The 26,644-nt window shown below is 42.0% G+C and overlaps 1 protein-coding gene across 1 annotated transcript in view; it reads right to left on the bottom strand.

Annotated features, from left to right (window-relative positions):
* LOC146822015 (cysteine-rich secretory protein 3-like) overlaps nucleotides 1-26,644 on the bottom strand; it is a 108,649-nt gene that overhangs the window by 53,782 nt on the left and 28,223 nt on the right. Inside the window, exons 4-5 of the mRNA XM_085613116.1 lie at nucleotides 22,816-22,906; nucleotides 3,288-3,433 (exon numbers count right to left, since the gene is read on the bottom strand). Of these exons, the coding sequence (XP_085469242.1) occupies nucleotides 3,288-3,433; nucleotides 22,816-22,906 (237 nt within the window). The remainder of the gene's footprint in view (nucleotides 1-3,287; nucleotides 3,434-22,815; nucleotides 22,907-26,644) is intronic.

Consider the following 26,644-nt stretch of genomic DNA (forward strand, 5'->3'; position numbering starts at 1 on the left):
GTTATCCTGACTGCTTTTGTGCCAAGCTACAAGAGAATTAACACAGAAGAATTTGGGGTTTGACTTAGGTGTGAGCAGTAAACTCGTCTCCGCTGGCGGAGTTCACAGAGTTTTTGTTACTCTGCACTCCGTTTGGAGTGCGAAGTTTGCCAAAAACTCTGACACCGCCGCATAGCGGAGTTTATCGGCGCAGGCTGGCACTCACCCTTCACACCGAGGCAGACACCAGAAGTCCTCCTGTTCAGAAAAGCAAGACACACACGGCTGCAGGCCTGGAGCTGTGGCGCTACCATGAGCTATGCTGCCTCACAGGCCACCCCACGTACAAATGGTGGAGCTGTGCCGGTCCTTCCACACAGTGGCTTAGGCCCCTACAGGCCACGCTGCCACTTCATCCACTATGCCGAGGAACAGCACCAGGCTGAGCCGGCCTCTCCCTCTGGCGGAGACTTCAGCAGCACCCAGCAGAAAGGCTATGGCTACCGACTGCGCCTCCAGCCTCAGCTCCTACTGCTTCCCCACCACGTCATGGGCTGGGCCCGATCTGGCCCTGCCCCAAATGTGACTGCCCCTGCTATTGCAGCTCTATGCAAAGTTGCTGCAGCTACTCTCGGCCAACAATGCCTTCGGCTTCTTGGCAAGTCACCATGAGCTGGGCAACCTGACCAACCCAATCCAGCCTTAGCTTCTTTGGCTTCCCCACTGCAGCCAGGCAGTGCCCGAGCCGGCTTAGCCCCACACACTGCTGCAGCTCTATGCAGGGAGCTGCAGCTGCTCTTGGCCAACAATGCTTTTGGCTTCTCTGTGGGCCATCCAGAATCAGAAGGAGAACCTTCACAACCAGAACTGCCAGCACCAACAGTGCCTGAGGGGCAGCCCTCCGCCACAGGATGAACAACAGTAAGTAAGTGCACTTTTAATAACCAGCTTTGAGTTATACATTTTCCTAACTGCAATTATAACAGGAGAATGGCATCACAGCGCATTGCTTTGCTCCTCCGCCGAGTTGATCACCTGATCCAACAGCCTCTCTATATTCTGTCACACACCTGAAGCTTGAGCTACTCTTACTCCGCACGCACGCAGAACTAAGCGTAGCGTGGCGGAGTTTTGGGGTGATTTGACAGAGTTCTGCATAGCAGAACTCCGCAATTCGGCCCAGGCATAGTTTGCTTGTGTTTGAAGAGCTTGAAGAGAAATGTTGTCTCCCCCTCAACCAGTAACCCAATTCCCTACAGCCCGAAAGGGCAGGCCGAGAGAATAATGACCCCTCCCGCCTCTCTTCCACATCAGAATCTCTATAATAAATATGTATCAATTGAATAGATGTGTATTAGCAAATGCAATTGTCTTCCCCAAACTCAGATTGGAATTTATTATGCAGTGAGTCAACAAGACTGCTTTTTACAGGTGATTACAGTTTAAATTAAAATAATTCATCTCTGCTCCAACACGTGAGTTTCTGTTCAGAATGAATATTAGCTCTGTCCAGTGCTTAGTTTGAAAAAGAAAGAGTGCCACTGCCGGAGCTCCGCTCTGCTCATAGGCCCGCTGCCGGTGCAATGAAACATTGACAAACCTAATACCAAGTCTGCTAGATTTCAATCCACTTCATGCCTCTTTAATTCACCACCAGACACTCTCTGTTCTTTTATCTCACTCTTGCAGGTTCCTGCTTTCTACCTTTGCGAAATTTTTACCATCTTTCTATTCCTGCGTCTTTCTGATTTGCGTGTTTTTCCATCTACTGCGTTCAGTAAATGCTTGACACAGAAAAATAAGTGAAGGTGGTCCCCACCCCATCAACCTACTCCAATTAAGCACTGGCTCTGTCAAGCTAAATCTTGTGCACACCAGGACAAGCGGGGTAGCAGAGCACACAGTAGGTCACAGACGGGGACTGCCCTTTGATTTATGTGTGACTACAAGGCCTCCCCCTCATGCCCCCATTGGGAGCAGATGCCCTGTTATTGTGGAGTAATTCCTCTTGAAAACAGCGGCAAGTATTAGACTTGTTCCAAAAAATATTCCCTTTTACTATTACACATGCAAGATGCATGCTCACTTTCACTCTTTGGGGGTAGGGACATCATTTCATCCCACCCTGACCTAAGCCCAGGACCTTTTGTAGGCCACTAGGACCCACTCCAAGAATAGGGGATACTTTAGGAGTGGGGGAGGAATTGTATTTGTAAAGTTATGACCCCTTACACCAATTTTTCACAAGTGCTCCCTGGAATATGGTTGAGCCCACCCCGACCTTTAGGAGTTGTGTTGAACCCGATGATGAAGCATGTCACTACTAGAGGGAGTGAGGGTTATAGTTCTCTTTCCCTTCCCACCCACAAATGTGGGTCAGCGAATGACTGGTTTGAAAACCCTTGGTGTTCTTTCCCCCTACATTTTTCCTGCAGGAACCAGCCTGGTTCCAGAAGGGATACACATTTGGTTGTGTATTCAATAGGGACGACGTATCCCTTCCAACTTCCTCAGTGAGTATCTCTCTATCCATCCAGGGTCCCATTCTGGGATCCCCAATCTTGTGGATCACACTTTTTATTAGTCTGGTTAAACATACACCTCTTCCACAGACAAGCTTGGAGTGGTTTTCTGTTAAGCATTTAATGAATCAGAAACACCAATGATAAATGGTGTGTTATTCCATAATAATTTGCACTGACGTACGCACAGTTCTACCTGTGTTCTGAAACTGTGTGCCATAAACACTATTATATGCAGTGCCTAATTTGAGCTGGTGGTTTCCGGTGCTCAGCACTGGCACTTAATTGTCAACATAACCACACAGCCTGACACACGGTGGTGCTGTTTGTGTAATTTGAAGATGAGAACAATACCAGTAGTTTATTAATTCAATATACAATAAAAAACGACCTATACATGCCGCTCAAACTCTTATTTTAGCTTTGGAGGCCTGGAAATCTGAATTAGCAAACCTGTTGGAGTGTGACGGTTCATAGTTGTGTAGTTACAGGCACTGGCGGCACCGGCGGGGACAGTGAGTGGTGCAAGCTGCAGTGGCATCCTAATGAGTGCCCCTGGGCCTTATTATTTTTACAAATTAAGCACTGGCCATATGTATTTTTATACCTTATTATTAATGGGTGCTTTTGAATAAATACAGAATATAGTGCTATTACTAACTGCTAAACACATGGAAATACTAACCATGTGTTCGTAGTCAATTTGGCTTACATTTATTTCAGAGGAAAGAACAGGTCAAAGTTAGTCCATAAGAGAAATAAATAAAGAGCACAAGGTGTGCATACCTGGGTGTAATGTCCAACCATCGCCCCTGGTATTTTTGCACCAATGCCGTACGTGAAATTCTTGTACTCGTTGAACCAGCCTTGAATAAACTTTTCCCACGGCGCCGGTGCTGTTGACCTATATATGTTCTCCCCACATACGATAGCTGAAACATGACAGTGTTAATAAACACACAGGTTTTACCTCTACTACCACCACCAATGTACATTTTACATTCAAAATGTGATGTGATTTAATGTAAACAATGCATTGCTCAATATAGGAAGAAAAATAGAAATGGGGACGGACGGCCACAACGGGCTGAAACAGGAATGGCATTCATACGTCACAGCCGGTGCCTTCTTGCAATCACCGGAAAGCTTGGGTTGTATTTCTAGATCGGCCCTGAGTGGATCATGCCATTTCTATCCCTTTCGAAGGGCACTCGATGGGGTCTCTAATAACAGTTTACAGTTAATAAGTCAGGCCGGCATGGGGGTGTACAGGGACACTTCGCTTTTTCATGGCCCTGCTTTACTGCTGCAAAGTCTATTTATAGATTCTGCAGCACGCGTGCCTGTTCCTAGCATCAAACATGTCTTAAAGCCTTGGTTGGCGCCAGACACTGGCTTGTGAGCACAGAACGACATTTTTGACCCAGGCTCCAGGGAGACATCTGACAAACCTGCAATTAATGGAGTCAATTGAATTGCACATTTTCTCATCTTAGGTATTAAAATGCTCCAGTGCCTATATGCAGGCTGCTTCATCAGCCATTGGCCTCTTTGGTGGGTGTGGCTCTTAGGGGACTTGTTACACTTGATCACCCATGAGAATCAGCTGCGCAAAGGCGGCTTCTGCGACCATCTCTGTTTGTTGAAACTACTGAGTTAGGTACAGAAGCAGAATTTGATGGAGTAAATAGGAAAGAGCAAAGTAGTTTTAAAAGTCAGCTCCGTGAGCAATAGAATATATTATTGCATCTTATGTTAAAGCTGACATTGCGCCATCTGGCTCAATAATACAGAAATAGCCTTGTACCTCATGTTTGTATTTCCTCCTCAAATGTGGCGCTGTCTCTTTCCAATGAGCCTCCTCGGCCAGTGAAGTAATTATGGACCAGTGGGCTTCTCTGATTTTGTGGGTCCCAAGTTGCCTAATAAAACAACTCCTCTTTATGAGATCAAACCTTCTAGGACTTATGTCTCTTGCTACTTTGACGTTGATGTTTCTCTGCTTTTTTGGGATCTCTCATTTGACATCAAAATGTAAAAGTTCCCCCTATTTTTCTTGGCTGTCCCCAGCATCACTGCAAGCATGAAGGCTCCGGCACATAAAACCAGGGGAGTTTCCTAAGGGACGGTGTTAATATCAGATCATGTATTCTTTCCGATTGCCTGATTTCCCTGATTTAATTTACTTTCTAACAGTGCATGAATGAAAACAGCAGATGTAAAATGAAGGGGTTAAGCTTGGTTTCTGGAGGATGGCTGGTCTCTGTCGCTCACCCAATCGTAGAGCCAGTATTCAAGACAGGGTACCCCTTCCTAAAATCTCTAGATGTATTTGACACATGAATGTTACAGGGAGTCCTCAGGAAGTTAAAGATAACAAGCATTTCCACTTTGGCAAGTGTGCACATAGCCCGATAAGGATCACTAACATGCCAGAGCTAGCATTATACCAGTCATAGACCATATACGATCAAAGATGTTCACAATATTCCAAGTATGAGTACAACCATGCCAACTATGCCCACACTGTGCTAAAAATGCAGAACATTATACTAGTGTCCGGGCCCATCATGCAAGAGTTGATTCTTATTTGCGATGGGGAAGCCACCTCATACCCTGGGTGGAAGGGAGTTTCAATGGGATGTTTTCTCATGTTGATTGATCACATTTAATGACTGAGTCAGGTTTAAGTGTCCTTGGCTCTGGTAGAGTACTGAACACACATTAAGAGTCACTGTTTGCTCAATAATGAGCTACTGAGGATTATTTTGTAGATGTTTACTTTTATTATAATTTTGTTTTACTCAGTTTATTGGACAGTCATAAGATTTTGAACAAATGAATAGCAACTGCATATATGAACTGAATACTGCTGGATAGTTAACACATATCAGTTTGAGGGTTCATAACAAAGGTAAACAGTTATGTGAGCATCAACAACGATGAGACATGTATGTGTGTGTGTCACACACACGTGTACATATATATATATATATACATACACCTATAAACATATATACGCATCTATGGCAACCACTACCTCAGTATCAATAATTGGTTGTCCAGTTGGGTAAGCAGTCCTGGAAGTATATGTATTATTAGTAGAAGGAGTATTGTGTTAAATGCCTGCATTATTATTGTTTTCTTCCTCTAAATCTTGATTGAGCATTTGTAAGTATATCTGAATTTCAGGCAATGCAAAGTTTTTATTATAAATGTTGCATGCATCTTCATAGCATTGAAAGGAACCTATAATATCTTCTTCTGTGCCATGGTTAAACAGTTGAAGCGCTAAATAATAAAAAAAAATGTTTATGTTAGTATGTGACCAACATGTTTTTTTTCAAAATTCTTCCCGCCCCGGTCAGACGCGGTAACCAGTACCGTTGCGCAGAGGGTGGGGAAGGTGAGAGCCAGGCACTTCCGGTCGACCGGTTAGCGGTCTAGTTGCAGGTAGCAATAAAGGCGCATGGTTCAGTGGCCGTGCACCGGTGAGTGGGGCAGTGGCAGGGTCCTCTAACTGCTTGGTGCTGCAACCTGTTTTATAATTTTCAAATTTGATGACATTAACGTGTATTTTTTTAAATACTGTGCAAATTCCTCTGAGGGGAGTGTTGGGGGCATTTTAGCGGCTTACCTTCACAGGAGGCTCACGGAGGCCTGGGCTCAGTCTTGACTCCTTCCTGCCCCGGTCCGACGCGGTAACCAGTACCATTGCGCGGAGGGCAGGGAAGGTGAGAGCCAGGCACTTCTGGTCGACCGGTTAGTGGTCTAGTTGCGGGGAGCAGGTAGCAATAAAGCCACATACCTCAGCAGCCGCGCAGCGGGCGCGCCACCTGCACGCCGAGGGCACACCAAAGGTAAGCCCGTCTGCATCCGTCCGTGGCCGAACGGGGCCCGGGGCTACAATCCCTGGTTGTTCTGGAGTAAAGTTTCAGTATAGCTCCCAAGAACTGCATGCCCTTTGCCCCGCAATGGCAGATCTGTGCAGACACAGCATGGAAGGAGGAGGTATGAGATGGGACTGTAGGTATTGCCCATTTAAGTCTAGTGCGGGGAGGGAGGTGAAGGAGGCAAGCACACCTTTGAACAGTTGCCTGCTGAACTGTCGATCACTCAGGAGTCATAGATTAGAAATCTACGACCTGCTGTTAGATGGTCAGATAGATGTGATGTTTCTCTCTCAGACTTGGCTGGACGAGGACTCTGCGCCATAGATCCTAGAGGCACAACCTAGTGGTTATGCGATCACTAGGATAGACAGGGATTCCGGCAGAGGAGGTGGAGTGGCAATCATATTTAAACATTCTATCCAATGCTTCCTCAAGCCGGTCACCATTGCTGATAGCGAGGCTGGTCTCTTTACGATTAAAGTGGCTATGAACTACATCGTGAAAGGGCTCCTAGTCTACAGACCTCCTGGACCCCCCACTCGCTTCTCTCCTATCCTGATAGATTGTCTCACTCAACCAGCACAGCGTTATGATAAACTCTTAGTGCTTGGGGACTTCAATCTGCATTTTGAGGATGCTAAGAGTGTGATGGCGGGTGAGTTATGTCAGGAAATGGCTACTTTACAACTCAGGCTAAAATCTGACTCCCCTGCCCATCAGCTGGGCCATTTGCTTGACTCACATGTTCACGAACTGGGAGGACATAGTTGTTAATCCACCTCTCCCTATTGTATGGACAGACCATTTCCTGGTTCCTTTTGTTATGATGCTGCCTGGGCCAAAGGTACAGGAGGAATCTAAGAGGGGAATAGCATGCCGGAAGTCGGCTGGCTTCTCGCAGGAAACGTTTAATAGTGCCTGTTCTCAGGGTGGGTTACCAGGGGGCATAGATGCTGAAAGTGCATGCGTAAACTTGGACAGTCGGATTGCGGAGGAATGGATAGCACTGCCCCCTGGTCACAGAAAATACCGGGAAGAGCACAAAAATCTGCTCCTTGGTATAACGCCACCTTGAGAATGGCGAAAGCAGACTATAAACGCCTGGAGAGGCGGTGGAGAAAAGACTTTTCGGAACAGGGGAGGAGGGAGTATAAAGATCCATTGAAGAGCTATCATGGGCTCATTAGAAGGGCTAAGGCATCATACTACCTGGAAAGAATTGGTTCGGCGGAGAATTCAACAAGGGAACTGTTTAGGGTTTACAAGGAGATATCTTCCCTAGCTACAGCGGCAGTACCTGCAAAGGCTCAGAAGAGCTATGTAACCACGTGGCAGATTTCTTTTCAGACATGGTGGAGAAAATCTATTCCACCTTCCCTGACTCTGTCCAAGTAGGCTACAAGACCTTGGAGGAGGCAGGGCATGCCCAGGAAGGTGAAGGGTTGGATAGCTTCACCGTTCCCCCTCCAGAGCTGCTAACTAAAATCTGTATTAGTGTTAAGTCAGGCTCTCCTAGAGACCCGGCCTACCCTAAAGTGCTTAGAGGGAGCATAGAAACATTGGAGTCATACATTAGACATCTCGTGGAGGTTTCATTTAGGGCATGCACAGTGCCAGGAAAATGGAAGGAAGCAGTGGTCCTTCCGCTACCCAAGAAATCGCACATAGGCCCAGACCAACTTGACAATCTGCATCCAATCTCTCTGGCAGTGCATTGAGCTGGATGAAATCATTTTTGTCGGAGTGCAGTTTTCAGGTGAGGCAGGGCTCCCACTATTCTAAAGTCATCAAACTGAAACAGGGGGTGCCGCAGGGATCGACCCTGAGCCCGACCCTGTTCAATCTTTATGTGGCTCCATTAGCGGAGATTGCTGACGGATTTGGGATCAGAGTCGTGTCCTATGCCGATGACACTCAATTGGTGGTCTCTCCTGACACAGGCACAGGATACGGCAGCCTCCAATTTCGTGGCATGCTTGCAAGAGCTGGCATCATGGATGGCTAACATCTGTCTGAAATTGAATGGCAATAAGACAGAGGTGCTTGTGGTTGGGAGAGCCCTGTCAGTGTGGTCATCTGCTTGGTGGCCCCAGAGCTTGGGATCCACCCCTATGCCCTGTGCTCAGGTGAAGAACCTAGGGGTGTGGCTGGACACAAAGCTCTCCTTTGAGTACCATACCAGGTGAGTGGCAGGCGCCTGTTTTGGAGTCCTGAGGGGCCTTCGTAAAACCTGGATATGCTGCCTACTGCATCCAGGAAGACCATGGTTCATGCCCTGGTGACATCGCACCCTGATTATGGCCATATTCTGAACCTGGGTGCAACGGCTAAATGTATGCAAAGACTCCAGGGTGTGCAGAACGCAGCAGCTCGTCTGGTTCTTATGCGCCCGAGGAAGGCCTCCTTGAAGGTGGCGCTGGCTTCCCTCCATTGGCTGCCGATAAGAGAGAGAGTCTTGTTCAAGGCACTGTGCGTCTGCCACCGTATTATTCAGGGGACGGCTCCATCCTTTTTTGTCTGATCTACTCACTCCTTATGTCCCAACACGCCAACTTAGATCATGAGGGACGGGCCTGGTGTGCGTTCCCGCTATTAAGAGAGCAAGGATGGGTGGGCACTCTTTTCGTTTTTTGGCTGCACAGCAATGGAACAAACTCCCTTTATTATTATTATTTTTGGGATCAAAATGTGGAAGGTATTTGAATTCGAATAGGGTTTTTAGAACTCATCAACGTGATGATGACAATACTTCTCAATTTTCTTTCTTTCTAGGTTTGTATTCACTTTCATTGTAATGTTACCACAAAACTGGGTGTCAAATGCCATTCTAATACCTGTTCAGTGTCATTGCTGCAGAATAATGTATTTTTCATTACCGCATTTTGTATTTCTATTAGTAGCCCATATTGTTTTGAAGCCAATAATTGTCTTCCTTTCCAAATTTAGTTGTTGGTATGATGAAGTTTCCTAATGGCCAATCGTCTAACTCTTTATATATTTGTTTGTCTGCCTCTGTGTTCCTTATTCGTGTATGTCAGTGTATGTACAAGATGGTTAGGGTTTCGTTTGTTGAGCACAGTTTAAGTTTTTGGGCCGGAAATTATGCTAAGATAGCAAGGTTTGAAAATGATTTAAGTTTGAAAAGAGTTGAGCTAACATGGATTGGTGAAAGAGGTTCGAAATGGAATCAGTTAGCCATCTAGTTTGGTCTTCGTAAAGTTGACAATCCCCACTTTGTGGTTGTTCACCTTGGTTGCAATGATACAGGACACTTAACTGGTGTTAAAATGGAAATTGAGATGAATGAGACATTTTCCATCTTAATGTCTATGTTTCTGAACACACGTGTGTTCTCAAATAGACAAAAGTAGAAGTGGTCTACTGTAAATCCTGCTACGTTTGATAAAACGCAGCGATATGTGAACAAGGCAGTGTCAGCATTCCTTTACGTACCTAAAGCTTCTTTTATATATATTAATCTATCTATCTATCTATCTATCTATCTATCTATCTATCTATCTATCTATCTATCTATCTATCTATCTATCTATCTATCTATCTATCTATCTATCTATCTATCTATCTATCTATCTATCGGCAAAACCCCAGCTAATAAAAAGTACAACAAAAAAAAAACTGTAAAAATATTAGATCTTTGAGGGTTATTTGATGTGTAAATCGCTCTTTGCTTTATGTACCAGGAGATTATTATTTTAGGGTTGTTTTAATTAAGACTCTTTTCCTGATTGATCGCGTAAGGGAGTTCCAGTTGTCAGGAAAGGCTGCAGGCAGAAGGACAGGAATCCAGATTAGGGATACTAACCAATCAAATGTTTAGTTTGGACAAAATTTCCTTGAAAACACGTATTTAAAACATTGGAATTAATTACAAACAATCATCATGAAATCAAAAAACCCACTAAAAACAGAATAGGAAAAATGTTAAAACCATAACTTCATTATTATTCCCTTCAAATACTGATTTCCATCTAAAATATTGCTCATAAAAGATGTTCTAAAATACATACAATCAATGAATTAAGCACCATCAAGTTTGCACTATGTTGTGGGGCAACAATTTCTTCCTTATTACCAACTCAGAAGTTCATCAGTTTACAACGCTAGAGGTGATTACTCCATCCATACTAGTTTTTTAAATTCTCTGTGCTTTTTCACATAGTCTGACCCCTAAAAGACAGCAAATGGCATAATTCATTACTTGCATGGAAATTCATAAGCGTTACAAAAGAAAAGCAGGTGATGTACTGGTTCAGTCTCGATTCTTCATGCCAGGCACCTAAAGCAGTAGTTCTCACCCCACTTTCTGCAAAAAATATTGGCAGGCAAAATCTCATGTCTGAATTCTGAATTTAATATATAACTGCTTTGCCATAGGGCCTGTATAAATATAGAGAAATGGTTCAAATAATGGAATTGATTTATCTGTCAGACTGACTGATTTACATTTATGCAGCTCCTCTTCCCATAGAAAACTTTAAGTTTTTCTTTGATTACAGGCTTAGACACCCAATGGTTGTCAGCAGGAGTCTCCCAAAGAGCCGCCGGCCCTAAACTTTGAAGCATGTCTTTGACGTACACTAGCCATAGAATTCTCATGTGACTTTTGAGCACAATATTTCCTCAAAGTCCACGCCAATACAAAAAAAGTCTTAACTGTTTTGGTGATTGGGTACAAACCTAAGTCAAATCATTCAGGTAAATATGGGGCGCTATGTGGAAGATTTAATAAAGATCCCATTAATATATTTTTGACTACTGCCAGAGTCACATCCTTAACGTGTCTCCATAACTCAGGTCCATATATGGCCGTTCACTTAGCCCTAACATTATATATATTTTTAAGGGTGGTGAAAGAAATATTGTTTTTGTTTACTTATATAGTTTTTAAATGGCCATGAATTCCTGCTGTGGTTCTTATCAATCTGCAGGATCCAAGACATGTTGCTTGTTAATTGAACTCTAGGTTATTGAAATCCGACTACTGTAGTATTTTAGTATGCACTTTTACATGAACCTTCATTGATTTATAGTGGTTAAAAGAGATGTCTTTGCTTTTTTAGTATTATCTCCAACCCCAGTTTTGTACAAAATATCAATAAACAATCAATCAGAGCCTGCAGCCCAAAAGAATATTGCCAGAAAATCCTATAGCACCCAATACACTCCAAAGCTTGTGGCGTGGAATTAGATCAAAAGCTGACTTAAGATCAATGAATACCACATATAGGTGGCTGTTCCCCAATGTCACAGTTTTCCAGTGTATTACACACAATCAAAATATCTGGTAGTTTGTGCTCATTTTCAGGCAGAACCCTGCTTGCAAGTCTGATAATATCCTGTTATCATTAGCCCACTCTGTGAGTTTCCACAGTATTTGAAAGCAGAAAAGCTGCAGGCCATCAATCATACAAATAGGCCTATAATTATGGGGGTCTTCGCAGCTGCCCTTCTTGCAAATGGGTACAATCTTAACTTCATGCCAAGATTTTGGCAATTCACTACCCCCAGAATACAGTTCATTAGCTTATTGAGGTACATGCCCCAAACAAGGAGTTCAGAGTCATATAGATCTCCCAGTATACAATGAGGCCACAGGGCCTTCCCAAAGACCATCCCTTTGAGAGTGTTGTAAGGCTCATTGAGTGTAATAACTGATGGACTTAGCATTTCATTTGGCACAAATAGGTCAATACCCGGAGTCCCACTAAACACCTTGTCGGCTTCCAGACATAAGACTTCAAAGTGCTCTACCCAAGCCTAGGGATGGACCTCAAAGTCAACTTTGATCATTAAATGACGACTTCCAGGGAATACTATGTTTCAAAATATTTTATTGCCCCTCCTCTGGCTGCAGCCGCCAAATCATCGCAAAATTCAGTCTCTCATTTGGCCATTGCTTTAACCCCTTCCATGCCCATGACGGAACGGTTCCGTCATGAGCATCGGTTGCGCTGTGCTCATGACGGAACCGTTCCGTCATGGCCCCGCCCGCGCTCGAACCCTTCAGCACCGCGGGGGAATTCCCGCCGCGCTGAAGGGGTTAATTAGTGAATGCGTATAATTTCTCCTGCCAAGTTTTAATTGCTCCCTATCTTTAGCTTTGAGGTCATTATTAAGGTCACCTTAGCTATTCTACACTACTTGCTATACCATAGATGTTTCGGTCCCTTTTGTGATAGTATCTAACTGTCCCGAATAAATGTTTCTCTTAAGTAATCAAACATGGCTTCATGGGCCTTCAGCATGTGAGTAACCTCACCTGTTTCTCCCCTTGTTCCCATTTGCTCAAGCGCATCTCCGACTTTGCTGTAGATTTGAGACATTAGGTGTGGTTGGACCATTTTAATACCTGCTTGTTATTCGAAAGGCTCAACTCACAAAAATGACTAGGGCTAGGTTCAGTGCAATGAATTGACAAATACTATTTCATTGTAATGTATAGGGCATTATGGTCACAATCTCTGTTAGGGACCATCATGTCTATCATATGTGGCCACAGATAAAGATCTAGCATGATATAATCTATTCTACTTGGTTGATTTAACCGCGTAAAAGTGTCCACCTACTGTATCAGAAGGGGAATGGCCCTAAATGCTCTAAGTCCTAAATTTATTGTCATCCCCAGACATTGGGTCGAAAGGGCCGACCATCTTTTCACTGAGGGAGGTCTAATTGCAGAATTCTCCCCTTAGCATCTTCTTCCTCTGTGATAGCCAATTGTGAATGATTAAGGGGCTCAAAAGTGACATTTGTGACATTGTAAATATCAATGTCTCCATTTTTGCGCCACGTTTTATGTAGGACTTGAGACAAGTGAATGTTTCTGACTCCATGTTCGTCAATCATTCCTATTATGAACATTAAAAAATAGGGAATTCATTATCTTCAAGTGAGCTAAGCATTAAACCAGGTATGTCAAGAAAACTTATTGGAAACCTTTATATTCTGCAAGCTAATAAAATCTTTACCCAGATCACTACCTCCAGCTGGTATCCTGTTTCCCTGTGAAACAGCTTCAATTTAAAAGTTAGTAAAGGCAGATCTATCAACCGGGTCCACCCACCAGGTGTCCTAACATAAACAGATGCCAAAAGAATCAATAAAATAGCCCTCAACGGGGATCTGTTAATTTTGAGACAAGCTATGTTCCATGAAAGTGTATTCCCCTTTTTGAGCATTTTGGTCAGGAGCAATAGGTAATGACACTGAATTTCCAGCATACTAAGTAAGTCCACTCTCTCCACTACTGGGTGAGATTTTTCTAGAAGTTCTTGGTGATTAATCTTGTCAATTGTTAGACTTGTGTCCCTTATCAATGGTGGATTGTACTTCTAACAAATGTGATGACCAAATATCCAATACTATCAACTCCTCTACCAGATCTTAAGATAGTAATCACATTTAAACATAGTGATACATATCTCCAGACACTGAACATCGAGTGGACCTCCAGCAAAATACTGTTGTACATTTACGCATGTTGAAAATCCAGTGAATCACTTTAATAATTTCTTTCTTCTCTTGTGCCATGAGGCAGCCTGGCCACTTTATGTCTGGCAACCAGATAGCCAATCTCAGTCTGATTGATTGCCATAATAAAACAAGTATTTTTCTAGATTGCTGCCACACCAGTGTGACATTGATTTTGATCTTTATGAGCACAGGTAGCAGAGGAGGTAGAAACCAGTGAGTTTGGAGAGCATTTGGAGACACATTCCCTGTTAAAGACGAATATCATACTTAATTCTCAAAGTTCGTTGGTTTAGAATGCTGATTGAACTGTCAATATTCCAGGTGTAATGTCTCCATCAATGGATCTCCCCCAGTGTAATGTCCCATTTGCTGTTTGTATTTTATTTGCAATATCTTGATTATAATGTAGAGAGACATTTGTGATAGGGCTATGAAGAGCTGCATATAAACTGCAACCTATACTTGAAGATCTAATGTCACTCTATGAATTTAACCCTATTTGTCTTATGAATCTAACACTGTTCATATTCTAGTTCATTATGTGGTAAAAATGTATTTGCAACACCAATTATATTTTTCACGTTATGTCAAATCTTGCCCTATCACGATACTGATACAATCTAAGTTTTAATCTTGTTATAATGTGTGTGTGGGAAATGTGTTCTACTAACCTACGAAGGAGCGTGGTTAAAATATTAATGGAAGAGAATACTTAGAACAGGAAGTAGTTCAGAAACTATACCACACTTCATTGCTCCTCACACTTACAGAAGTCAGATTAATAGTCAGCATGCATGTGCCTCTTTCTGAGGTTTTACACTGGTGCCTTGGCTACTGTTCAAGTTGCTTTGGCTCCTACTCAAGAAGCGTGGCTGCCTGCCAATCTGCATGAACAAGGACTTGTGCCTGAGGCATCCTAAGTATGAAAACATCCCAGCAGCCTCAGATATGTTGTAACGGTTTATACAACATAGGTGTGACTACGGGTTGAGGGTAAACACCAGGACTAAAGTGTCATGTCTGTCCCTTTTCTGTCATTTGAACTGCAATGTGTCATGCTGAGGTCTTCATCTGTCATATAAGGTACTTGGTACTTTTTAGACCTGCATATCAGTACACATGATCACTATGATCATCAGATGTTACCATTGTAATTGATCTGAACCAATGAGAGTTCCTGAGCGGTGTCCGTCCATAACTGGAGAGAGTAGATAAATAGATTATATAAAACTCTGTCTTAGAGAATTAGGATGCAAAAGTCTGGAAGTCAATGGAATGCTTCTTTATTGAAGCAACAAATGTTGAGAGAATGATGCCTGCAACTTACACACAGTCTGGTGGTCCAACTTAAGACCACAAAGCTGTGTGTATACTAGCTCTCTTGCGGAATATGGAAAATTGGAGTAAAGGCCTCTACAGGGCATATTTGTTTTTCTCCATCTGTTGCTGATAGTTATGTGTGTGTGTGTGTGTATGTATCCTGCCTTGGTTTAGCAGATTTATGAAACATTGATTATGATAACTAGTGTAGGGTCTAGTTGGATTAGGATTTAGTGTCTGGGGACAAAACCCATCATTGAAAGAATTGTAAACTATTGATGAACAGAATAATGTCCTCTTTTCTGTGTTTTCTATTACTGCTCTAATGCTTGCCTCTATTCTTTTACTGTTCATTATTATGAGGATTCATTAAATGATGTCATGTTTAATGCCTAATATTCCTATTAGATGCAGATAATAAGCACTTGTTATAAAGTTATTGGTGTGTGCATCTAATTCTAATGTCACTGTGTTCTCATTTATTCTCCTGCAGTCTATGATTGATACTAAAATGTTGTGTTCAAATGCACTTGCTTTCGTATAAGATAGACCATCTCACTGTAAAGAGAACAATAAAGTGATGAATGGATTGCTTGAATTAATCTCCACCACTAGTATTTATGCTGGGCTGCCATACAGGCCATCTTTTCCCAACCATGTTACCTCAGCGAGCACTCAGACAATGCAAATCAGCAGTCCAGCTGAAGTTCCTGACCAGGTACCCCTCTGAATGTGACACAAGAAACCCCAGACCAGTTTTCACCTGATTTGGAGGAAAAAAGTAGTGATTGGATTGTTCTTAAGGGCTATTACAGTCAGGGGACAGGACAATGCCTTTCTATAATATGAGATTAATTAAAATCAACTCAGTCTCAGAAGGCAGATACATCACCAAGCCCAAATTTATTAGAGGATCACAAGCTCATGATAAAAGTCAGAGTCAGTTCTAACTTAAAATGTACCTTTGTAGTTGGGGCGTTAGCAGATGCCTTTATAGAAAACAAACCTATATCTATTAATTAGACAATGAATTTTGTGAATAATCTACAATAGATTACGTCTACTAAGGGAAAATTTGCCTTTGCTATTTTATTGTGTAGCTGAAAACAGTAATACAGTGGGAGAACCCCTTTTGAGGTCATCCAAACAGCAATTATCGAACTGTTCCCATTTTTTGGCACTTAATATATAACATTAGTGAAAGAGAAACATTTCCTGGAAGTAGCTCATCCATTGGAACTCAAATTCATCCTCTTGAGTTTGCTGTTACCATTTTTCAATTTCACAGATTTTATATTGTTTCTTCTTTTTTGGTAAGCGTTGGGAGTCTCCATTTACATTCTTTACTTGTTCTAGGAGTGGTGGATGAAAAATATCAGCTATAGAGCGGAAAGTGGGTTCAGAATAAACTTTTCCTTTGTCTCATTGAGGGATATTTTGAGTCTCGACCTCCAGGTACTCCATCAAAACAAAGCTTCTTTATCAATGACTTTTCTTTAATTTTTACAACTGGAAATACTTATTTCATGTACTATCCAAACTACACTGGCAATTTCTGAGGACTTTGAGAGTCTATACAATCTTTGGCTGATGTCTTGTGTATTTTAAATCTATAGGTGTGGCTGAATTGAGCCCAATGGTGCCTCCATCAATGCTTGATTAGGCCCATTTCATATCTGCTCATTGTATACATTGGAATCCGATACAATGACCTTCTCTACTCTCTACTATATTTTCTGTGCTCTCTTTTAGTCCTCTATTTTTCTCGGGCTCATATATTCCCAGAGTCCTGATGAAGATCCCTCTATCTGTCTAAAGAATCAAAACATCGCCGACCAGTTCCATTAACCCAATATGATTGTATATAAGAATATAAAGGCTGTGTTGTTCTTACATGATACACACTCTTGATCATGTATTGTCACACATGTTTATCACCTGTATGAGAACATCAAGTACATTTCTCATCACACACCTACTACGCCTTCACATTGTTTTTAATGTTTTTTTATATACAGTTGAATAAATTGATCATTTGATGTATTTGTACATTGATTGTGATATCTATGATTTTGGCACAACTGTTCTTTATGCATAAGCTTCCTCAAGGTTCCAGACAACACTGGGGTTCACTTCTTACCTATAACCTTTTTAAGCAATGAGGCAAATATTTCAAGACACAGGAAACTGTGATAATGGCACAATTTAAATTGATTTTCACAAGCTAAAAAGTATGTAAATATATAAAACAAATCCATGTAAATAATAATCCACATTTGTAAAGCGCAAACAATCACCCGTAAGGGTCTCTAGGCGCTGGGAGCCGTCGGGAAGATTAAGCAAGCTATTGCCCAGAGTCACATGGTGCTGGGCTAATCTGCAGCCGGCGCCGGGGATCGAACCATGATCCCCGAGTCAGTCGCCACACCTCTTCCTCTAAATAACAAGAACATGTTCAGGACCTGAATTAGCTCTAGAGCTTATAGCTACATTCTGACCAATGTACAATCAGAATTATGAGACATAATTATTGGATCCCTCAGTTTTCCCCTGTTAGAGTCTGGGAAGTCAAACCTTTTGAAATGTATCAGTTCCGTAAAAAACACAAAACATGCAGAATTCGGTGTGTTAAACACTTTTTCTGTATGTTATGCATCCTTTTCAATTTGAGGCCTGGAGTAGAAGGTATTTACCACATTTTGTAAATACCTTCCCCGAGTAATTATATTTACCAATTGTGGTAATGCACTACACTACTTCATCCAACTTGTAATGAGGGCCTTAGAGGCAAATTGCTCATGAATTTTTATCAGAACAATTTGCTTACTTATGAATTCCGTGAAACATCAGGCCTTACTTCTGTAAACTACTCATATGAAAAGATGCGTGAATCAGGGCTTGATATTCAGATGTAATTCACATCGACAGGATTTTCAGGGGCAGGAGTACGGATTGTCAGTGGTGCCGGCAAATGTGCATTCTTGCATCTGGCCTGGACATGTTCCAGGGTGAGCGCTTATTGTACAGAGGTGGCCCAACCTCTGACTGCAGTAACCGGTATTACCATAGACGGGGGCTGTTACAATGCCTCCTGTGGGTCATAAAACAGCCTAGAGGGAGAAAAATGCATTGGAAATCTTTGCAATTGGCCCTGCTACTGGCTAAAAGGCTAGTGGCAATAGGGTGGTTGGGCAACAGGGCCCCCTCGGTTACATTGTGGTATAAGGACATGACAGAGTGGATGTTTGCAGAGGCGATAAACATGAGAGACAGCAGGCGGGATGACAAGCTGCAGGACAATCTTGAAGCATGGGCAAAGCTACTGATGGTATTTCAAGATACAAATGAGGAGGGGTGCCCGCAAAGTGCACACACACAATTGCTTAGATCCCCTGGTAGCACACTTAGGCTACACCATAAGGAGGGGGTAGAGGATGGGTAGAGTGACCAGGTGAACTGGGTGGGGATTGCGGAGTCGACTGGTGGAGCACGTGGCTCTGGCAAGGAGTACCCTGCTATATTCATGAATATAGGGAAATAATGAAGAATGTGGTACACCTTTGGGAGGAGGACCCTAACCCGGCACTGATGATTTATTTAATGCAAATGTATTTATTGAATGCAATTTTATATAGTGCGAACATTACCCAAAGGTGTCAGAGCGCTTTACAATAGAATGAAGCAAGTTACATAAGGTGTTCGTGATGATGTTTACATATTAACATGCTACACATACACCCATAATTATACAAATGGAAGGTGGCATAATTAGGGTGAAACAAGTTTAGAAGACATATTTACAAAATTGAGCTCATGTAATGCCATGCAGCCATGAGGGTCATGATCTGGGTTGAATTATTCCTGGAAGTGTCTTTGGAAGAGAAGTGTTTTGAGATCGGTTTTGAAAGACTGGAAAGTGGCAGTGGTCCGAAGGATTGGTTTGCTAAATAAGTGGACACTGAGCTATTATGGTTCTTATTGATCTACTACTTATTGTTGGTATAACAGTGCATTTCTCTATGAAAATATCAATATATATTTAATTGAATATATATATATATATATATATATATATATATATATATATATATATATATATATATATATATATATATATATATATATATTTCTCCTCCGTTTGCTTCGGAATGCCCACCACCTCCAGAAGAGAGGGCAGGTCGGCGAACGGACCTCCCAAGCACGGTCCGATAAAATTCACAGAAACTTCCTCCCAAAGCAGGAAAGCCGACGCCGTGTCTTGTGCGCAGAGTTTTCTTTATTAGTCAGCTAAAACGTTAGACGCGTTTCGCCTGTCCTGCAGGCTTGTTCACTAACAATTGCTATAAAGTTTTTCCGCCATTTTAACCACTTGGTGCATACGTGATACGTGCAAAACTACTAAACAATAAAAAGTGACAACAGACTCGTAGTTCAAACTAAACAAGGCTCATAGGGAATTCATGGACAAAATTACATAGAGTCATCTCGCATTGATACAATTGATCTGCCCTTTACATTAAAATCACCAACAAATCTTCGAGCAATAGCTGATTCTAAGATTATTAACAATATTGAGGCGTAATCCGTTTTACAATAAAAAAAGGGGAAGATGGTTGGATTAGAACTTGGGTAGGTAAAAACACCATACGTAAATACGCGCTCTGCCCCAGTGGGCTAAGCTCCGATCATAATGATCCTAGCTGTATTTGCAATTGCATTATTACACAGCTACGTTTCCAAACTGGGGCAGAGCGCGTTTTTACCTACCCAAGTTCTAATCCAACCATCTGGTACGGTACGCACACGGTGAAAAACCTTAAAAAAAATAAAAAAAAATACATAACTTATCTTTTAAAAAACCGTACAAATTCACTGAAAAAACCATAGGTTTCACACACGTTATAGTTAGGAATTAGCATTTAAAAAACCTTGCAAATTCACTTAAAAAACCATAGGTTTCACACATGTTATAGTTAGCTGGACATTTCACTCGTGAAAAACCATTGAAATTCCCCCGTTATAGTTAGTGCAGGCAACTATAACTCACGCGACCGCAATCCTCTGCTGATGACGTCAGATATTACATCACTGATGACATATGTGTCTTTCTGAAAAATAAATATTTGTAATATATGTATAGCTAAAAATTAATGGAAGAAGACGGGTAAATAAGTGTCTAAATACAGCGATGTAATATCTGACGTCATCAGCAGAGGATTGCGGTCGCGTGAGTTATAGTTGCCTGCACTAACTATAACGGGGGAATTTCAATGGTTTTTCATGAGTGAAATGTCCAGCTAACTATAACATGTGTGAAACCTATGGTTTTTTAAGTGAATATATATATATATATATATATATATCCACACACAAGTCTTCATACGCGGGGGCCCATGACCCTACAGGGCAACCTCTGACAACCACGGAAACAAAGCATCCCGCTCAGTTGCATCCAGCAATATAACGAAGAAAAGTCGAGGCACTGGTAGCATGTGACAGGCATTTATTGTTCCTTTGGGCGGCTATGTTGATTGATTGCTCTGACGCGTTTCAGCTGGAATAGCCTTAATCATAGAACAGTGATGCAGCTTACCAACAGGTCTCATAGTCCCACAATGCATCATTTTGGTAACTACCAGTTCAGGCAAAGTGCTCATAATATTAAAAATAAATTGCTGCTGCACTATGTTGCCGCTATACCGTAGTGAATGTCTCGTAACATGTATTACAAGGGGTGATGAAATACCCCCCCTGTATCCCTTGCTCCTTATCTTTATGTCGAGTGACTTGTGGAAAATCCTGAAATCGGAGCGGGTCAGTCTCCCAGTATCAACATCCACACACGAGTCTTCATACGCGGGAGCCCATGACCCTACAGGGCAGCCTCTGACAATCTCGGAAACGAAGCATCCCGCTCAGTTGCATCCAGGAATATAACGAAGAAAAGTCGAGGCACTGGTAGCATGTGACAGGCATTTATTGTACCTTTGGGCGGCACCGTTGATTGATTGCTCTGACGCGTTTCAGCTGGAATAGCCTTAATCATAGAACATTGATGCATCTTACCAACAGGTCTCATAGTCCCACAATGCATCATTTTGGTAAGTACCAGTTCAGGCAAAGTGCTCTTAATATTAAAAATAAATTGCTGCTGCATTATGTTGCCTCTATACCATAGTGAATGTCTTGTAACATGTATTACAAGGGTTGATGAAATACACCCCCTGCATCCCTTGCTCCTTATCTTTATGTCGAGTGACTTGTGGAAAATCCTGAAATCGGAGCGTGTCAGTCTCCCAGCATCAACATCCACACACGAGTCTTCATTCGCGGGAGCCGATGACCCTACAGGGCAGCCTCTGACAACCACAGAAATGAAGTATCTCGCTCAGTAGCATCCAGCAATATAACGAAGAAAAGTCGAGGCACTGGTAGCATGTGACAGGTATTTATTGTACCTTTGAGCGGCAACGTTGATTTATTGCTCTGACGCGTTTCAGCTGGAATAGCCTTAATCATAGAACATTGATGCAGCTTGCCAACAGGTCTCATAGTCCCACAATGTATCATTTTGGTAAGTACCAGTTCAGGCAAAGTGCTCATAATATTAAAAATAAATTGCTGCTGCACTATGTTGCCGCTATACCGTAGTGAATGTCTCGTAACATGTATTACAAGGGGTGATGAAATACCCCCCACCTGCATTCCTTGCTCCTTATTTTTATGTCGAGTGACTTGTGGAAAAACCTGAAATCGGACCGGGTCAGTCTCCCAGCATCAACATCCACACAAGAGTCTTCGTACGAGGGAGCCCATGACCCTACAGGGCAGTCTCTGACAACCACAGAAACGAAGCATCCCGCTCAGTTACATCCAGCAATATAACAAAGAAAAGTCGAGGCACTGGTAGCATGTGACAGGCATTTATTGTACCTTTGGGCGGCAACGTTGATTGATTGCTCTGACGCGTTTCAGCTGGAATAGCCTTAATCATAGAACATTGATGCAGCATAGGAACAGGTATATATATATATATATATATACACATCACATATAAGAAAGGAGAAATGCACACCTGCCCAGAAAAAATAGTTGTGCCCAACCTCCCTATTGGAACCATATGTTCTGCACAAGAAGCAGTCATAGAAATTCGGGGAGGTGATCTAAATATTGAAAGAAATTCATTGGTTTCTCATCGTCACCAGAAAGTAATCTGGGAAACAAACACCAAGTTCTTGTAAGGTTTCAGTAGGCACAAAGTCCAATCAAGCCTCCGGCTGTGAGAGAACCATCTCCATTGAGTCACCCCACACATTAAGAAACAGAACATGTGAAGGAACAAATCAACCCCAATCATAGCCTAAGAAACCTGCTGGGAAGGTCAACATTGGAGAAAAACCTTAATAGAGAAACATCACCACATAGGAAAATATTTAACAAAAATGATTCCCTTTGTTTTCTCTTCTCTCCGGACCCATTTGAACAACTTATTGCGGTAACTTTGCGAAACGCTTAGAAGAAGCTACTATGGCGTGTAGAGTCCTGTTAAAATGTCAAGTGCAATAAAAATAAGAATATGCTGTATGGAGCAATAATTTTGGACTTACTGCCAATTGTACGTTCCGCCTCAGTACTGTGATTGACACTGCATTTCACAGCAAACTTTTTAGCATTCGCTGCAGCTTCTTTGCTCCACACCTGCAGTGAAAGATAATACACATTGTATTTTATGCAGTTGGGGTATTGAAACTAAATGCACCATAGTTTATAGAACATTAGTAAACAAATACTTGGAATCTCAAATATAGATTACAATGGTACTGATGGATTTTGAAAGTTGGTTATATCTAACACCTTCTGTACAAACCACAAGAAGCTGAAGAACGAAAGGGCAAGTCCTGATATGGCAGGAATTTTAATTTTAGTACAATTGTTATTCAACATCAGTGCATATTTTTAGCTCTGACTAAAGACAGCTGAACTATCCGGCTGACCTCATGTCACCACAAAAAGCAGCACAGAATAAGGGTGACGAGATTTCCAAAGCCAAGGTCCATCCGGGACAGACAGACACGGAAAAGGGGCTATACTTTGGTTGCCAAATTAAAATTGTCATGAAAGAAGGAATACAATTGGGGAGTATGCTATAAATGTGCAGTGTATACTCTAATCATAACATATAACATAAATGTGTTTTCAAAAGCTTTAATTCCATCATAATTTATTCATGTTCTATTCAAAGGTGGAGACTTTTTAAGGCATGGGCAAAGTGGGCTCTGGCTGAGGCCCCCAGCTTTTCAGGGGGACCCCACATAGAGCCAGCTATGTTCTGTAGAGTCTTGCCCTGATGACATTGAATATTTCTTAAACAGACTGTTTTAAATACATTTTCATTTATTTATTTTTTAATGTGGGTGATGTATTGGAGTCTATTACAGACATTTTGTATAGAAATGTTGTGTTATGTTTCATGCAGCATCCATAAAGAAAATCTTTTTGATCAAAATAGGACTTCACATATGGGACATTGAAGGGTGTTACAAAGATTATTTGCAGTAACATTAGTGAGCTGCTGCTGTGTTACAATATTGAAAACACATTTAACTATTCCTGAAAATTAGGTGTAGACACATTTAAAATTTGGACGAGTGTTCCTGTGCACTGTCAGTGACCTGGCCAAAAAGGGTATGAAAGAGCTGAAACTGGATCATAAATTGAAAGTTGTTCCGAACAGGGCCCCCCAAAATACGTTTGGCCCAGAGCCCCCAAAAATCCTTAAGATGTCCCTGTTCAAAAGACATCAAACATACAAAAGGGGAAGGGAGGAATGCTGGCAAATTGTCTAACCACTGGCAATTGCTAGGGAAATATTCCAATCAATCGTTCTTTTTCTCACCAAAACATACAATCGCAGATAAAGAAATTGATCGACTTCTGACATATTTGAAGTGACCAGAACAGCATGGGATTGGGCGGGTGGATTGAAAATTAGACTAGTTAGTCTGGTGCAGTATGCCTGAGAGATACAAGGTTTCCAGGCAGGCTGCTGATTTAGCCACCAAGGGAAACTTTACTCTGGGAATGCTCCCTGCTTAGAAGGGCTTGGATAAACCTAGTAGAACAAAAGGTCCATCATGAGCTGCTGGAAGATGGTCACCTGGTGTGACCTAATATCAGGATGCTAGAATGGGACAGGATGAGGGCAAGACCTCTGGGTCATCAAGCAGAAATGTCAATGCTATGAGTGTGTGTGGTAACCTGGACAGTCCCCTACCTTTTTTTGCATTCATAGATGCATCATTAGACCCTTTTTCCAGGCACAGCCATAGTGGTAATAGTTGCAGAGAAAAAGTCACGCTAGCCTATCAAATGTGTCTTAGTCTAAAACATTATCTAGGGAAGACTAGGCATTCTCACAAAAGATTCATCAATGTGGGCTACAAAATACTGATCACTGTTCTTCTACAGCCAGGAGAATCCCCTTGTGATTCTCTGACTAGGGTATGAGTCATCTAGGGAAGTTGTGAGATCAAAAGTAGGAAAGGGAAGCATATATTGGCCCTCACTATGTTGATGCACTAATATAAGGCTGCTATAGGCCAGTATGGCTACTTCCTTCTGAGAGAGCATATACACATTGGATAATAGAAGAAGAATATTTATTGTACGGTTAATAAAAACCTTTTACAAGCAGACATATAGATTAAACGCATTCAGCATGCAGAGTTAAAATGTCACTGTAACAAGCCAAAGAAATTGCAATTGGACTGAACTGGCTCAACAGGGTAGGAGGCAGGGAATAATTAATCAAAACAAAAGATGGACTAGGAGTATTGCAATTGCTAGTAAGTAATCGAGGCATTACTCCTCATCCCCCTTGCTTAGATTAATGACTATGTGAGACATACCTATGCTAATTCATACCAGGACAAACGTACAACTCTGTTAAAAGAAACCAACCTTTATTCAGATAATAATTTTCATGTTCATGTCAAAGAAAAAAGAACTTTCAAACACATTCCCCCTCTGCCTCTGCTGAGTCCATTATCCTCTAATGTCCAATAAAAGTTGCGGAAAGAGCCCAAGTGGCTGCTCTGAAAACTTCAGTCAAGGATGTCCCCTCACCACCCGCCAGATATGCTGACATACCCAGGTTGATATATCCTGGTCTCCTAGTGGTAATGAAACACTTGATTGCTTGTAAGCTAAGGAAATTAAAGGACGAATACACCAGCTCAAAGTTTGAACAGAAGGCTTCAGCTGCCTTTTGGCTGCGCCAAAATTGATAAACAAATGATGAAGATAGTCTAAACCTTCCTACACTTTTGAGATAGGCAAGAACTGCTCTTTATATGTCCAAGGAGTGAAGGCTAATTTCCTTCAGTGGTTCTGGAATGGGATAAAACACCAGGAGAATAAACTCCTGCTAAAGATGGAAAGGAGAGTTAATTTTAGGAATCAATGACTGTCCGGGACAAATCAAAATATTGTTCTCGAATATACTAAAGGAGAAGGTTTATAAGAGAGTTAGCCTAGCTCACCTAATCTCTTTGCTGATATGATGACTATTCAAAAGAGCACCTTTAGGGTTGGGATTCTGATGTTGGTAGACTGAAGGGGCACAACAGAAGGGCCTCTCAGGGGTGCAGAATAATTGAGAGCTTGCGAAGTTGGAAAGGGAAGGGGTACTCAGAGACCGATGTTTAAAAAAACTTTGAATAGCCTCTAAATCAGCCCCTGGTCATCCTCCAGATTACCCTGGGAAGCTCTGAAGGCCATTACTGCTTCCAACTGTATTTTTAAGATTGAAACTCTTTTACCAAGTGAGACGCCACCCTGAAGAATGTTCAGAGTCTGTGCTACACCCATGGACTGTGGAAGTAGCTGCCTAGCAGAGCACCGCTTCCTAAAAGTTGACCAGTACTTAGAATAAAAGCACAAAGTTGAAGGTCTCCTCAAAGCCCGAACAGAACTATCTACTTAATCAGACATCCTCTTTATGCTAGGCCCTGCCATTTTATTCTCTTAGCTAATCAGCCTGAGCCTTTTTAATACTTCGGTCTGGAGAAGAGGGAGAACTAAAGGGGACAGCACAATCATTAAAAGCAGTCATTGTTCTGTTTTAATCGCTAATGGTAGATGAAACCAAGAAGAGCAAGTCAAACTGAAGCAATCAAGATCACCTGAGCACTCTCTCTCATCATTCTGACAAGATATTGGAGGATCAAAGGAAACAGAGGGAAGGCATAGAGGAGAATGGCCATGGATTTAAGGGGGCATCAATGGTCAAAGACTTGGTCTCTTTTGCTTTTGAACAAAATCGATGAAGAGGAGAGTTTCAAACTGATGCAAACAAATCTATTGCTGGGAGACCTCATATCTGATGAATCAGAACACTTATTTGGGGAAAGAGACAGAACTTCCAAGATGACGGAA

This window comes from Triturus cristatus, chromosome 6 (genome assembly GCF_964204655.1).
Source record: "Triturus cristatus chromosome 6, aTriCri1.1, whole genome shotgun sequence".
NCBI lineage: Eukaryota > Metazoa > Chordata > Amphibia > Caudata > Salamandridae > Triturus > Triturus cristatus.